At 49.2% G+C, this 13,283-nt stretch overlaps 1 protein-coding gene across 2 annotated transcripts; it reads right to left on the bottom strand.

The window, feature by feature from the left end:
* Window positions 1-7,047: 7,047 nt before the first annotated feature.
* FEZF2 (FEZ family zinc finger 2) lies at window positions 7,048-13,069 on the bottom strand. 2 transcript variants are annotated; one of them, XM_082210145.1, is made up of 5 exons: window positions 12,979-13,069; window positions 9,997-11,041; window positions 9,022-9,156; window positions 8,745-8,877; window positions 7,048-7,487 (listed from the first exon to the last, which is right to left on the bottom strand). In XM_082210145.1, the coding sequence occupies exons 2-5, from the start codon at window positions 10,972-10,974 to the stop codon at window positions 7,207-7,209; spliced, it is 1,527 nt and encodes a 508-aa protein (XP_082066271.1). In that variant the 5' UTR covers window positions 10,975-11,041; window positions 12,979-13,069; the 3' UTR covers window positions 7,048-7,206. The 2 variants fall into 2 exon arrangements, with proteins under 2 accessions (XP_082066271.1, XP_082066270.1); XM_082210144.1 differs by lacking the exon at window positions 12,979-13,069 and adding an exon at window positions 11,593-11,888.
* Between the last annotated feature and the right edge of the window lie 214 nt (window positions 13,070-13,283).

Genomic DNA, 13,283 nt, shown 5'->3' with positions numbered 1-13,283 from the left:
GTGGTCCATAACCTTTCCCAGTCCTCAAACATAATGTTGTACCCAATATCCTGAGCCCATTTTATCATGGCTGATTTGACTGTCTCATCCAGAGTATTCCATTTAAGCAGCAAGTTATACATTCTTGAAAGTACCTTAGTCTTTGGTTCTAACAATTCTGTCTCTAACTTCGATTTTTCCACCTGGAATCCTCTCTTTTTATCCAATTTAAATAACTCTTGAATTTGAGCGTAATGTAACCAATCTCGCACCTTATTCTTTAATTTTTCCAAACTCTGCAAACTCCAATTATCTCCAATTTTTTCTATTATTTCCCAATATTTCGGCCAACCGGCCTCCATATTGAGTCTTTTTCGGGCCTTCGCCTCCATTGGTGATAACCATCTCGGGGTATTGTTTTCTAATAAGTCTTTATATTTTGTCCAGACAATAAATATTGCTTTTCTGACAATATGGTTTTTGAATCCTTTATGAACCTTAACCTTGTCGTACCACAAATATGCATGCCATCCAAAAGCATTATTAAACCCTTCCAGATCTAGGACATCAGTGTTCTCTAACAGTAACCAATCCTTCATCCAGCAGAAGGCTGCAGCTTTATAATATAACCTTAAGTCCGCTAGGGCAAACCCCCCTCTTTCTTTTGCATCAGTTAAAATCTTAAATTTTATTCTGGGCTTTTTGCCCTGCCAGACAAACTTAGAAATATCCTTCTGCCACTTTCCAAAACACTCCACTCTGTCCACAATCTGTAGGGTTTGAAACAAAAACAACATCTTTGGCAATACATTCATCTTTATAGCTGCAATTCGACCCAACAAGGAAAGTTTCAATCTTGACCAAGTTTCTAAATCCTTTTTAATTTCTAGCCAACATTTTTCATAATTATCTTTAAATAAGTTCAGGTTTTTAGCAGTCAAATTTACCCCTAGGTATTTCACCTTCTTTACAATTTTTAGGTCTGTCTCTTTCTGAAACCTCTCTGATTCCTCAGTTGTCAATTTCCCCCCCAAAACCTTGGTTTTTTGCTTGTTCAGGTTGCGTAGGTGTTTTGACCCCCGCCTCCTCCCCACCTGCTCCCTCGCCAGCCAGCCAGCCAGCCGCGCGCCCTAGCCGGAGAGCCCCAGCTGTCCCCATCGCGCAATCGGCTGGATCTCCCTTCAGCAGGCCGTGCTCACAACTCGGCCCAGGGACCCCTCAGCAGCGGATCTCCGGCCCAGCTGAAGAATCTGGCAACAAGCCCCCTCCTCCCCAATCGCTCCGCCGAAATACGCTCCAAAACCCCCCAGATAGGCCGCCGGCCGCCAAGTCTCGTGGCGCCCTGAGCGAGGGTCTCTCCCCAACACCGCCACCTCGAACTGCGTTCTCCCGGCTACCCGAGCGAACCAGCGGCAGCTTCCCGGGCGCTCTTCCCGACTCTGCCTCCGAAGAAGAAGAAGAAACAGCCCCCGCCGGGACTTCCGGGGTTGACGCGATCTGGGAATGGCGGATTCCCTCCGAGCTCCGGAGGGAATCGGCTCAGCAGGGGACGGGTCTTTGCCGTGCCGGCGACACGGGGACCCTTAAAACCGCAGGCGCGGTGCCTGCGGACTGAAGACTCGGCGGGTGCCTTAAGCGCCCCCCCTGATTCGCGAAGAGCCTTTTTAAAGGCTGCGGAGGGGATACGGGGGGTGGCGCGGCACTGAGAGTCCATCGCTACCTCTGCTGAGCGAAGCCGCGAGCCATGACCGGAGAGCGCTGACTTCCTTCCTTGAAATTCGGCTGAAAAAACAACCCGTGAGTAATTTGGACTTGGCTTTTAAGAAATTTATCCACTGAATTTGAGACGATCGGGGGATGTGCTAAAAGGAAGTCCGCACCCCCCACCTTGCAGACGATCTAGAGCAACGAAAAAAGAACTAAGCTGGAGTGCCTACCCTGTAAAGGGTGAGTTTTAAAAAAAGACAGTAACTTCCAAGATTTGGAAATTTTGAGCAGGAGAGAGGAGTGTTGGATGTTTTGTGTTCTGTTGTAAACAACCCCCCCTCCCGGGCCCGGGAGCGTCCTGCTTTGGAGCTGGTTTAAGAAGTGCAGAGTTTGACAGCTGTCAAAGCTGTCAAACGGACTGTTAATAGTGGAAAATTGCTACCTAAGTTACCTCTGGATTAAAAAGAGTTACAATTGATCTAAAATTGTTGGAAATAAAGAAACAATAACAAGACAAAGGACTGTTGGGGAAAAGAATACTAAGTAACCAGATTCCCTCTAGAGGGAATTCCGTGGAACTACAATGGCTGTGGATGGAAAGATACTGGGAGAAATCGAAAGGATGTTCTATTTGGTCGGAATCTTACAAGAGCAGACTACGGCTATGAGTGAACAATTGATGACCTTGACTTCTGAAACAAGTAGTCCTGCTGAATGTAACGAGGACCTCAATGAGAAAGAATCCACAGCTGAACCAGAAATGATAATAAAAGAAGAGGAGAAGACAAAACAAGAAAGAGAAGAAGTGATCTGGGAAAATACTGAGCAGAAGCTGACGCCTGTGGAATACAAACAAGGAGATTATTGGAGCAAATCTACTATAAATCCACGAAAGATGCAGAAGACGAAAGTGGAGGTCCTGGGAGTCTATGAAATTAAGGAATTTAAAATAAAGAAATATAATCGGGGCCTCCACATAGACTCTGACTTTGATTACCTTCAAGATTCATGCCTTGTGGAAACTCTTCAGCAGCTGTTTGCAAATATGGGAAGAGACTTTGGATTGATGGTGAAAGAACTCTTTCGAGATGTGACGACTGGCATAAAGGATTACCAACAAGACCGGCGGAGAGGGACTGAAAGAGACTGGAGGGCCTCGGACGTGAGGAACCCGGGCTAGGAACTGTTATTTTGGACATGCTTTGGGAAGGGACGCAAACCGGGGATGGGAGGGAGGGAAAAATTAAGTTCTAACAACACTCATGATTATGGGATTTGGTTAAAAAGATCATTATTCAAGACAAAATGGGAAATCGATGGAAGGGAATTGAGGTCCAACTTAGAAAAAATTAATTTTGTTTGTTTTTATAAAAGGACTAATATTAAGACAGGGAAATGCCAATTTGCTGACATAAATTTGGAAATGGGGATGCAAGGGAGGGGGTAGGGGGAAGTCAATGACCAGGGTTAGGAAATAACATTTTCGGGAAAGTATATATGTTTGTTGTTGTTTTCTTATTTTTTTCTTTGTTTATGTGCTTATTTGTTTTTTGTGTTTTTGTTTTTGTCTATATAAAATGTGAAAACCCAATAAAAATTTTATAAAAAAAAAAAAAGAAACAGCCCCCGCCGAGGTGCATCCCAAAAGTTGGACGACGCGTCCTGGTATGGGCCCCCCCAATATTTTTTATAAGTCGGCGCCCCTGCACCCCCTAACCCTAACCCCCAGATGTTGTGCCCGGTGCGGCCGGCCCCCCTGCACCCCCCACACTACGCCACTGATTGCTACTCACTTTCTCTACAGGATCAGTTGCCCACTCTCAGTTGCCATGTGACAGCCGGCCAGAGAACACCTGCAACAACAGAATCAGCCCCAGAGCAGGCCTAATAAGCCTTGGAGGCACCCATAGCTCAGTGGCAGAGCCACATGCCTTGCATCTAGAAAGTCCTTGTATCTGCCATTAAAAACTCTGTTAAGAAGAACTAGGGAAGACCTCTCCCAGGGAATACAGGACTGGGCAGACTGTCAGTACAAGGCAACTTGGATGCCACCTCTTAACACGAAAATTCCACTTGGCTGATAAAGGGGGCAGAGGGGGACCCCTAAAGCTGGTGCTTTGGAAAGTTCTGCTGGCCGGCCATTTTAATATTTCAATCAGAAAATGATATTATAAGCTTACCAAATCCAAGTACACAGAGCACATTGATTGTCAGCCATATAGTTTCACACCAGCATTAGGTCACATTAATGGCAGCATGTTCTGCTGCGGCAGAACTTTCCCCAAACCCAGCAGGAAAAACAAATGATTGGAAAAACTTGGCAGAAACAATTCCTCTCTCTCTCCACCCCCATCCGTCCTCCCCCTTGCTAGGGTGTTATTTTGGGCTGCATGAAGAGCTTGGGCTTAGTTGCCTGCAAAAGGCAAATTAAGGTGAAAGCTTGGTTCATGGAGAACAAGCTGATACTGGGACTGCGGGGAAGGAGGATAGGAAAGCTGACGGAAAGAAAACATGAACGACCATTTTGTCGTATTGCAGTGCTTCCTATGTTCAAAATGTAGGCATTAGCCCAAGATCTAGGTGTATGTGTGGGGGGAACCCTGTTTCCTGATCGAGGCTGTGGTACTATACCCAGTTACTTGGGAGTAAAGCCCTGTTGAACTCAAGGGGACTTGCTCCTGAGCAGGCAGGTATAGGATTGCCGTGTAAATATCGACATTGCTATTTTACTTTGATCTGTGTGGGCATCGTTTCCTGACAGCGCCTTCCTGCCGGTGTGTGCTCAGAAGTCAGCCGCCTCCGGTGCAGTTTCTAGGTAAGCGTGCACAGGCGTTTTGGAGCCTTAAAGAAATTTCACGACCACTCGTGGGGTTTTATTTCCAACAGCGAGGGTTCGCCCTTCAACGCTCATCTTCGATACCTGGGAAATTAAAGGGACGCTGGTATAGATTATCTGAAATAAGCTTGTCACCTTCCTGCCCTGAATGTAGGAAACAACTTAAGGGGAGTCATGCGAGCTCTGCATTAGGAATAACTGAGGTGGACTCGTCGGCTGGGAGCTCTGCGCGAAACTTGCTCGCTTTTCAGCATTTAACCACTCAATTAACCAGAGGAAAGGTGAACTCCCGACGAAGCTGTCCCCAGACGATGGCGAGGTCCTGCTTAATTCTCCCTTTCATTGGCAAGCGTGGATTGAGCAGCACGCACATGGGCGGGCTCGCAGGATTTCCTTGGCTCCGCCGTAATAATATTGTGGGCAGAATTGATATTGCCACATTAGAAGGCTGGGGAGGGGAGGCTGAGCTAGAGTGTTCCTTAATCCAGGCCCTTGATTATCCATATTCCGATTTATTTTTTAAAAGGGGTTCTGCGGCCTGCTGTGGATGATTACACGATTAATGTAATGCGGTTTGAAGGGTCTGTGTGCTTTCCCTCTTAATTTGGGTCATTACTCAGAAAGCAAGCGTGAGATCGTTTCTCCAGCATTGGGGAGGGGGGGTTATTTTCTTTTTACAAAACAGTAATAGTAATAACAACAACAGTATAAAAAGACACAGGGATGGTCATTCAAGAAATAACTTTAAAACATCTCAAGTGATGGAACACACGCACGCACGCACACCCCACTAGAAAAGTGGCAGGTTACAGCTGAAAGAGGTGCAGCCTAAACTTCCAATGTCGACACTTTTTAAAGGAATCATCGGCATCTAATTTTGTCTTTCTCCTCCTCCCTCTAGGGATGGAAAGGAGCCATCGAGATCGGAAGCTGATTCCCCCCCCCCCATCTCTTAGTTGTGGAGAGGGGGAGAGAAACCAAAAACAGAACACATACACACAAAAACCCTCGAAGGAACTGGCGGTGTGGGTGTTGTTAGTGGCAGACGCCTGGTTGCGCGCGAGGGGGGAGAGGGAGGGCCCCCGAGTTTGCGCTTGTTTGTTACCGTCGGTCGTCTGCCTCGATCTAGTGTTTTGTTTGTCTGTTCCCAGAATCCCTTCCTTTTCCCTCTAAAAAGAATAAAATTAAATTAAAAAGAACAGGGCGGTTTTTCTCTCCGCTTCCCCGCGCCCCCAGCATAACCTGCACAGGCTGCGCTTTGCAGTGGAGCGAGAAGGCGCAAACAGGTGCTGCGGACTCCGGAGTGTCTCCAGACGCGCACCTTGCACAAACGCTCCTGGACTAACAAATAAACGAAAAGATGTCCTTATCTGGAATAGCTTGCTCGGTGCAATGTGGATTCCCCCACCTTTCTTGTGTCTGAGAGTCCCTTACTTTTGGGGAGGGATGGAAAACCAGCAACAACAAAAAACAGCACACCAAAAACCGACGGAAGGCTCGTTTTAGCAAAGAAATCCCTTTCTCCTTTACCTCCTCTCTTAGCCAGAATGTAGATTTCTCGTTGTTGTCTTTTGCTTATTGAAACGGCAATCCTAAGCCCCGCTCCGTGTAGGATGTAGATCCCGTTTCAATAAGCAGACCTGGAGGAACTACAGACTAGACTCCCAATCCTTTTAAAAAATAAATAAACACGTTTTTTAAAAAACGGTCCTGGGGACTAGAGTCATTCCACATGTTTGTCACACGCGTGTCCACAAGGAACCAAGCAGACTTTCCAAATCGCATTCGCTTGTTCTGTTCCTCTCCGCTCCAGAGCAGGCGCGGAAGTCTGGCTTGCACGTGGGAATCGAATTCACGCCACTTTCCCGGAGTAGCAACAACTCCAGAGCCCAGCAAAAGTTGATGACACCTAGGCCGAAACTTCCCAGCTCCACATTGAAATGGAACGGGGAAATCGCCCCATTTCAAAGGGGGTTGTCAAAGTGGTGGATTGAAACCCTTTTAAGCAGTGGCCCGATTCTTCCCCAACTTCACACACAAATAATAACGATAATGATAATGATAATGATAGACCGGAATTGAGTTTATTCTTGTTTTTTGTTTTAAAAAATGTGTTTGGGGGAGCTGGAAATAAGACTCGTATTAAGCGACTTTTTATTGCCTCACAGATGATAGATTCCTTAGTTATTTTGGTGTACATTAAAATTTAAAATTTTCAGTCATATATATTTATATATTTATATATATATACATATATAGAATGATTGGCCAGGCCTATTTTATTTTATTTATTTATTTTATATATATATATATATATATTTACAGTCCGGCCAGGCCTCCGAAGAAATGTTGCTTTCAGTCCAATCAAAGATCCGCCACTATTCCCGTAATTCAATCCGCAGCAGCGACGGAATTTTAAATAAGTTTCTTCCTTTTCGCGTGTCTATATATATAGATATATATATATACACACACGCCAAAAGTGATTGTTTCTCTTCAGCTTCTGTTTGTGTGTGAGAGAGGGGCTTCTCCCCCTTCCCAGGCCTTTTTTCCCTTTTGTAAAGGGCCCCAGATCTTTGGAAGTCTCTGAACGCGTCGCTTTGACCATCGTGCAAAGACTTCTCTTGCTTCGCTGAACAGGCTCGCCTCGCTTCTGCCTTATTGTTGCTTTATGTGAGTGTATTTTAGCTTTGCACGGTCCGAGGAAGTTCTTTCCCGCAAGGCGCGGCTGTAGCGGCGGCGGCAGCGGCGGCGGCGGCGGTGTCGTGCAGTTTCCTCACGTGCTTCTTCAAGTCAAAGTTCCTGCAGAAGCCCTTGCCGCAGGTGACGCAGGTGAAAGGCTTCTTGTCGTTGTGCGTGTGCATGTGGAAGGTCAGGTTGTAGATCTGGTGGAAAGCTTTGTTGCAGATGGTGCACTTGTACTGCTTCTCGCCGCTATGGGTCAGTTTGTGGTTTTTATAATTCCCTGTTTGGGAGAGAAGGAGGAGAAGAAAAGTAGGGGATTGGGGAGGGGAGCACGTTAGTTTCAAGGGGGATCGTTCCCTGCCATCAACACGCACACACACACACACACACATTTTCTCTCTCTCCAGATACACCCGCCCCCCTCACTGGAGCAGCAAGAGTTTCTGCGGCGGGGCTTCATTAGGAAGCGTCCTGCAAGGGGCAGTCAAGAAGTTGTCAAACTCAGTCTCCGTCAAGGCAGAGCAGCATGCAACGGACGAATTAAAAAATTAGAGGCAGGGTCAGCGTCCTGACCCGGAGCAAATGGGAGAACCAGGATTAGGAAACCCCCACCACCACCAAAAAAAAAAAAAAAAAAAAAAAAGGGTAAGGGGGTAGAAGGCCGGTTCTAATTTAAAGTTGGAATTTTCTAGCCAGGCAAGGGAGAATCGGCCCAGGCTCTTCCGAAACTTTATTTCCCCGTTTTGAGAAAGTACCGTCCGCCCCCCACTTCAAGGGCAAAGGCCCACCTGCCCAGCCCAAGTTAAGCGCTTTAAAGCGCCGTGGATTTCCAAAGGTAGACCGTGAAGAGAGCTCTCCGGTTAGAAATCAGCGGGAGTTTTCGTTTAAAGTGCTTTCGTTTCGGCTGGATCGCGCCCTAAGTGGGCTGAATTCATTTTAATCGCCGTTAATAACAAGTGACGGGTTTGAGCTAGTCTTTCGTGGCAGCCCCAGGGCAAAGCCCCCTAAGGACGTTTAAGGGAGGGAGGGAAGGGGTCATCTCCTAGCAGCAGCCTCTAAAGACGATAAATACGGCGGCTACTTTTTCTTTGCTTTTCCTTTGGAACGCGAGAGAACCGCAAGATTCCACTTGGAACCTTCACAACTTTCTGTTTGGAACCTTCTCAACGTTCTGTCTGGAGCCTCGTGCTCCGCGGGGAGCAGAAATTGACCAGACGCCTTGAAACCGGCGGGTAATTCTTATATTTCGTCTATCCACCACCACACGTGTTGTTTCCAAATTGTGCTTCCAAATAAATAAATAAAAAATTCCTCCTTAATTCGAAATAACATTATACTTCGAATAATAACGAAACCAGGTTCCTCATCCGGAAACAAAAGTAGCCTTCTACCCCTGCTTTTTCATTATTTATTTTTAGCAATTATTAATAATTTTCATATGCACAGAACTTCTCCCCCCATCTCCCTCTCCCCCACCCCCTCCCGCCACCAGCAGAAAAGCCAGAAACAAAAGCCACCGTTTTTTTATCCCAGATACCTTTTTGATGAAATCCTTTGCCACAAAATTCGCACACAAAAGGTTTGTAGCCAGCGTGGATCCTAATGTGAGTGTTTAGCGTGGAACTTCTGTTGAACGCTTTACCGCACTGGTTGCACTTGTGGGGTTTTTCCTGTTGGGCCGGGGAGAGGACATTTTAAAAGAGAGAAAGAATCGCGGGTGGTTGTTTTTTAAAAAAAGAAATAAAATTTTATTTTGGTGCCGAGCGCATAAACAAACAGATCTGACGCTCAGGTCTTTCCCCCTGCCCCCGTACCTGCGTGTGGATGATTTTGTGTCTGCAGAGAGTGCTGGCTTGGCGGAAGCCCTTCCCGCAGACTTTGCACACGAAGGGCCGGGCTCCCGTGTGCACCGGCATGTGGCGGGTGAGGTTATAATGGGCGTTGAACACCTACGAGGGAACACAAAGCACAGGCAACTTTTGTCAGCCGCAGGAGAGCTTACCTCCTCGCCTTTGCGCCCTTCATCCGGAGTGGCCAAAACACGGATCCAAAGGGGACGAGGAGAAAGACTTTCGTTCTGAATATATCTCTCTACAAACACACACACACACACACACACACACACACACACACACACACACACACACAGTTTAAACGACCCTTGGTTAAACTATAGTTCTGCGGCTGCCTGGGTGAACCCATTGGATCCTGACTACCTACCGCTCAGCCTCGGCGCCAACGCGCAAACACACGTACCCAAAATCTGTAAAATAGGAACAAAACTCTCGAGTGATTCATTTAGTGCTATTGTTAAACCGCGCCAGGAGCACCAGTGATGGGCGATGCACGGGGCACCGTAGCGACACTATAGCTCTCTTCCGCAGGTGGTTTTTACACATCGTACATCCGCTATGAACCAGGAGACCCGTTTCCGTTCTCAGCTCTGCCACAGATTTACCGGATCCCGCCCCCCCCCTCTCTGTGTGGCTTTGGTAAACTTAATCACAGTAGCCTAGTTCTTGTAATGGTGATTATGAAGTGTCTGGGAGCAATTGGGAAGGAGCTAACCCCTCCCTTTCAAGATTATTAAAACGCGCTGAACTTTTTAAAAGAAAAATATTATTATTAGAGTGAGCTGAAAGAAGCGTTCTAGGAATGAGGGCTCCCTCCTGGCGCGCGCAAAGAGCCGGAGCGGGTTTTTACGGCGGGCGCAGCCCTGTCCCGGCTGCCCCCCACGGTTCTAGAGCTAAGAGCGCGCCCCCTAGCGCGAGCACCCTGCTCCTGCATACCTTGCCGCACACCTCGCAGGTAAAGTTCTTGGGCTTCCCGTCGGCCGCGCCGCCCCCTCCAGCGCTTGCGACGCCGCCACCGACGCCGACGCCGGGTTTGCCGTGGTGATGCCCTTTGGCGCCGTTCCTTTCCCCGGCCAGGCCCGTGTTCTCCTTCATCACTTGGTCCAGCTGCCCGGGGAGGCGCTCCTTGTGCGGGTATTGCGCGTTGGGGAACTTCTCCGACGGGGCCAAGGAAGCCAGCTTGGCGTTATCCAACAGGAAGAGTTTCTGGTGAGCCGAGAGGGCGGCTGCGGCCGCGGCTGCAGCGGCGGCGGCGGCGGGGCTTTGGGAATGGAGCAAGCTGGAAGTGAAGAGCTGCCCGTGGAGGATCTCCGACGGGTGGTACGGCGAGGAATCCAGGTAGTTGAAGTAGTAGAGGCTAGATCCGTTGGCCGGCATGGCCAGCGCCTGGTTGATCACCTGCGGCTTGATCACGCGCGTCGTGGCGGGCAAGGAGGCCTGGCCCAGGGTGCTGCTGCTGCTGTTGTGATGGTGGTGGTGGTGGTGGTGGTGGTGATGGAGGTCCCCCTTGCAGCACAAGCCGCAGCCGCCTTTGCAGAAGCCGCCGACCGTCGAAGCTGCGCCACCCGCCAGAGCAGAGCCGCAGTTCCTCAAGCTACTTTTCCACAGTTCGGAGTAGTTGAGCAGCGCCTTGGACGAGGGCGCCTCGTACCCGGGCAGAGGCTGCATGGGCGCGATCACGCACGGGATGGGCGAGCAGAGGCTCAGCAGCTTCTTGCCCGGAGACTCGCTGCGACGCGCCTCGAAGGCGGCGGCGGCGGCGGGTTTGTGGTGCTGCTGCTGCGGCTGGTGCGGTTCGGAGCTCTTGGCCATGATTCTCTCTATGGAGAAGGCGAGCGTCTTGGCCGGGTTGGCCGCGCCGTTGCGGACGCAGGCGGGAGGCATGACCGTCTCCAGCGGAGCCGAGGAGGCCATCTCGGGTGGGGGAGGGAAGGAGACCCGAACTGGAGATGAGCAGCCGGATCTCGCCCATAAAATAGATCTATAGATATAGATATATATAAATAAAATGATAACAACAATTAAATTTTTGTTGTTTAAAAAAAAAAAATAGGAGAAAAGGGAGGGAAGAAGGCGCGCGTCAAATCACAGTTTCTGCCGAGTTCCTCCTCCAGCTCAGCATTCCAGAAAAGCCAGCAGACAAATCAATTTAATAAGCACCTCTCTCCCCCTCTCTCTCATCTCCCCCCCACCCCATCTTAGCATCTCCTCCCCCATTTACATTCAAATGAACACAAGAACAACTGCGCGCGGGGAGACCAGATTGCTGCTCATTAAGCGAGGAGGCAAGGAAGAAAGAGAGCGAGAAAGTAACAGGCAAACTCCCCGTCCCTTGCGGAGTGGGCCTGCATTTGAGAAGAGCGGCGAGGGAGGGGAGTAGGGAGGCAGGGAGGGGGGCAGAGTAAACCCCAAGTGCAGCCCCAGCCCCTGCGGATCTTTCTTTCGGGTCCCACTAGGGTGGGGAGGGGGTGAGAGAGTGGGGGGGGGAGGGAAGGAGGAAGGAGGTGGGCAGCCTGGCCTGGGATGAGTTACCTTTTTTCCCCCTTTGCCCGACGCCGCCGAGGAGACGCATCCAAGCACCGCGGTGCGGCCGCGCTGTCAGATTTGGATAGCCAGCATCTTCGCGAGCGTCAGATCGCTGTCTCTTACATTTAAAGCTGACATCACATGAAGTCACTTGGAGCAGAATGACATGGGATTTGGGCCACCAAGGGGGGGGGGGAGGAGAGAGCGAGAGGGAGAGAGAATTTCTTTTCCCAGCCAAACGTTCAGCAAAGGTCTGGACTGAAAGGGGGGGGGGTGAGGAAGGAGGAGGATGAGAAATGTACCCCCCTCTCTTCTCCAATTTAAGGCACACCCTTGGCTTTCCTTGCGAGAGAGAGAGAGAGAGAGAGAGAGAGAACCCTTCCAAGCGGGAAGGAGGGATAGAAGATTTGGGGAGGGGGAGTAACTTGCCAAAGGAGAGAGAGAGAGGAGTCGTTTTGCATGTGGCAAATTAAGAAAGGGAAGTGAGATTCGCAAGTTGGTTGCAACGCAAGCGTGCAGTTAGAAAAGCCACCCCGAGAAAGCAGAGTTGTATTTAATTTAACAAAAGTGTGCGCGCGGGGTGGGGAGTTGCGCAGGGAGAGAAAGAGAGAAGAGGAATTTTTAAAATGATGATTCAGCTCCCCCCTCTCTCTCAACCCGCTACCCCCACCCCACCCCCACCCCGGCTCCAATTTAGGCAACCCGTCCACAATCAGATCCCTTGCAAAAGCGAGCCGGGAAGATCAAGTGACAATTTATGAAAGATCAGCCCGCCCCCCCACCCCAGCCGCAAGAGCGCGCATCCGATGAATAGCGGGTCTATTAATGAGGTCCTGGCGGCGTTAATGCGAATTAAAACTTAGTTGAATGCTGCTGGCGCTCAGATTCCCTAGACCGGCCGCCGGGCTCCTGCCAAAAGCCGAATACCGCCATTCAGACAAACAAACAAGGAAACAAACCAATTCACAAACAAACAGAAATCGTTCACTTGTGAGATGTGATTTATTTATTTAATATATATATATATGGACAAAATCCCCTTTCTGCGAAGGTGGTTGTTTTTGTAGAAATGAAGCGGAGCGAATTCTGTTTTTCTCCACCTCCCTTGACTGGTTGTTGTTGTTAATTGGTTTATTTCCCGCCCTTCACCCTGAGATTTTAAACAAATCGCGATGGCAATTTAAGTTTCTGTCGTGGAGTTTGCAATGATCAAAGGACGAAGATAATTTGGGGCAGTGGCGGTGGTGGAGAGTCTCAAGCAACTCCGGAATCCGACCTCCAGGTGTCCGGAGCTTGCCTGATACGGGGTGTGTGTGTGTGTGTGTGTGTGTGTTCAGTGGGTGCGTGTGTGTTTGGTAAGAGAAGAAGAGAGAGATTTTGTCCATTTCCCACCTGGTTCCTGCGGGCAGCTCCGGCTGCTGCTCTGGCCGAGCTCCCGAGCGATGGAGAGCCTGCCTCGAGGCTCCTTGAATAGGGAGAGACACTATAGCGCTGCGTGGCACCTGATTTTGTGTTTCTAAAATAAAGAGAAGGATTATTTGGAGGGGGGCGAGAGAGCGAGAGGGAGGGGGAAGGATGAGAAGAGGGGTTTGCAGAGTAGGTAAAGCAAAGCATGAAAAGCATCTCTCTCTCTCCCTCTCTGTGCAGTTCTTTAAACAAAACTCACTACCCCAACTTGGGAGGAATTCCGCTTTTTG

This window comes from Podarcis vaucheri (assembly GCF_965113315.1).
Source record: "Podarcis vaucheri genome assembly, chromosome: 2".
NCBI lineage: Eukaryota > Metazoa > Chordata > Lepidosauria > Squamata > Lacertidae > Podarcis > Podarcis vaucheri.
This window is presented reverse-complemented; position numbering and strand designations above follow the sequence as displayed.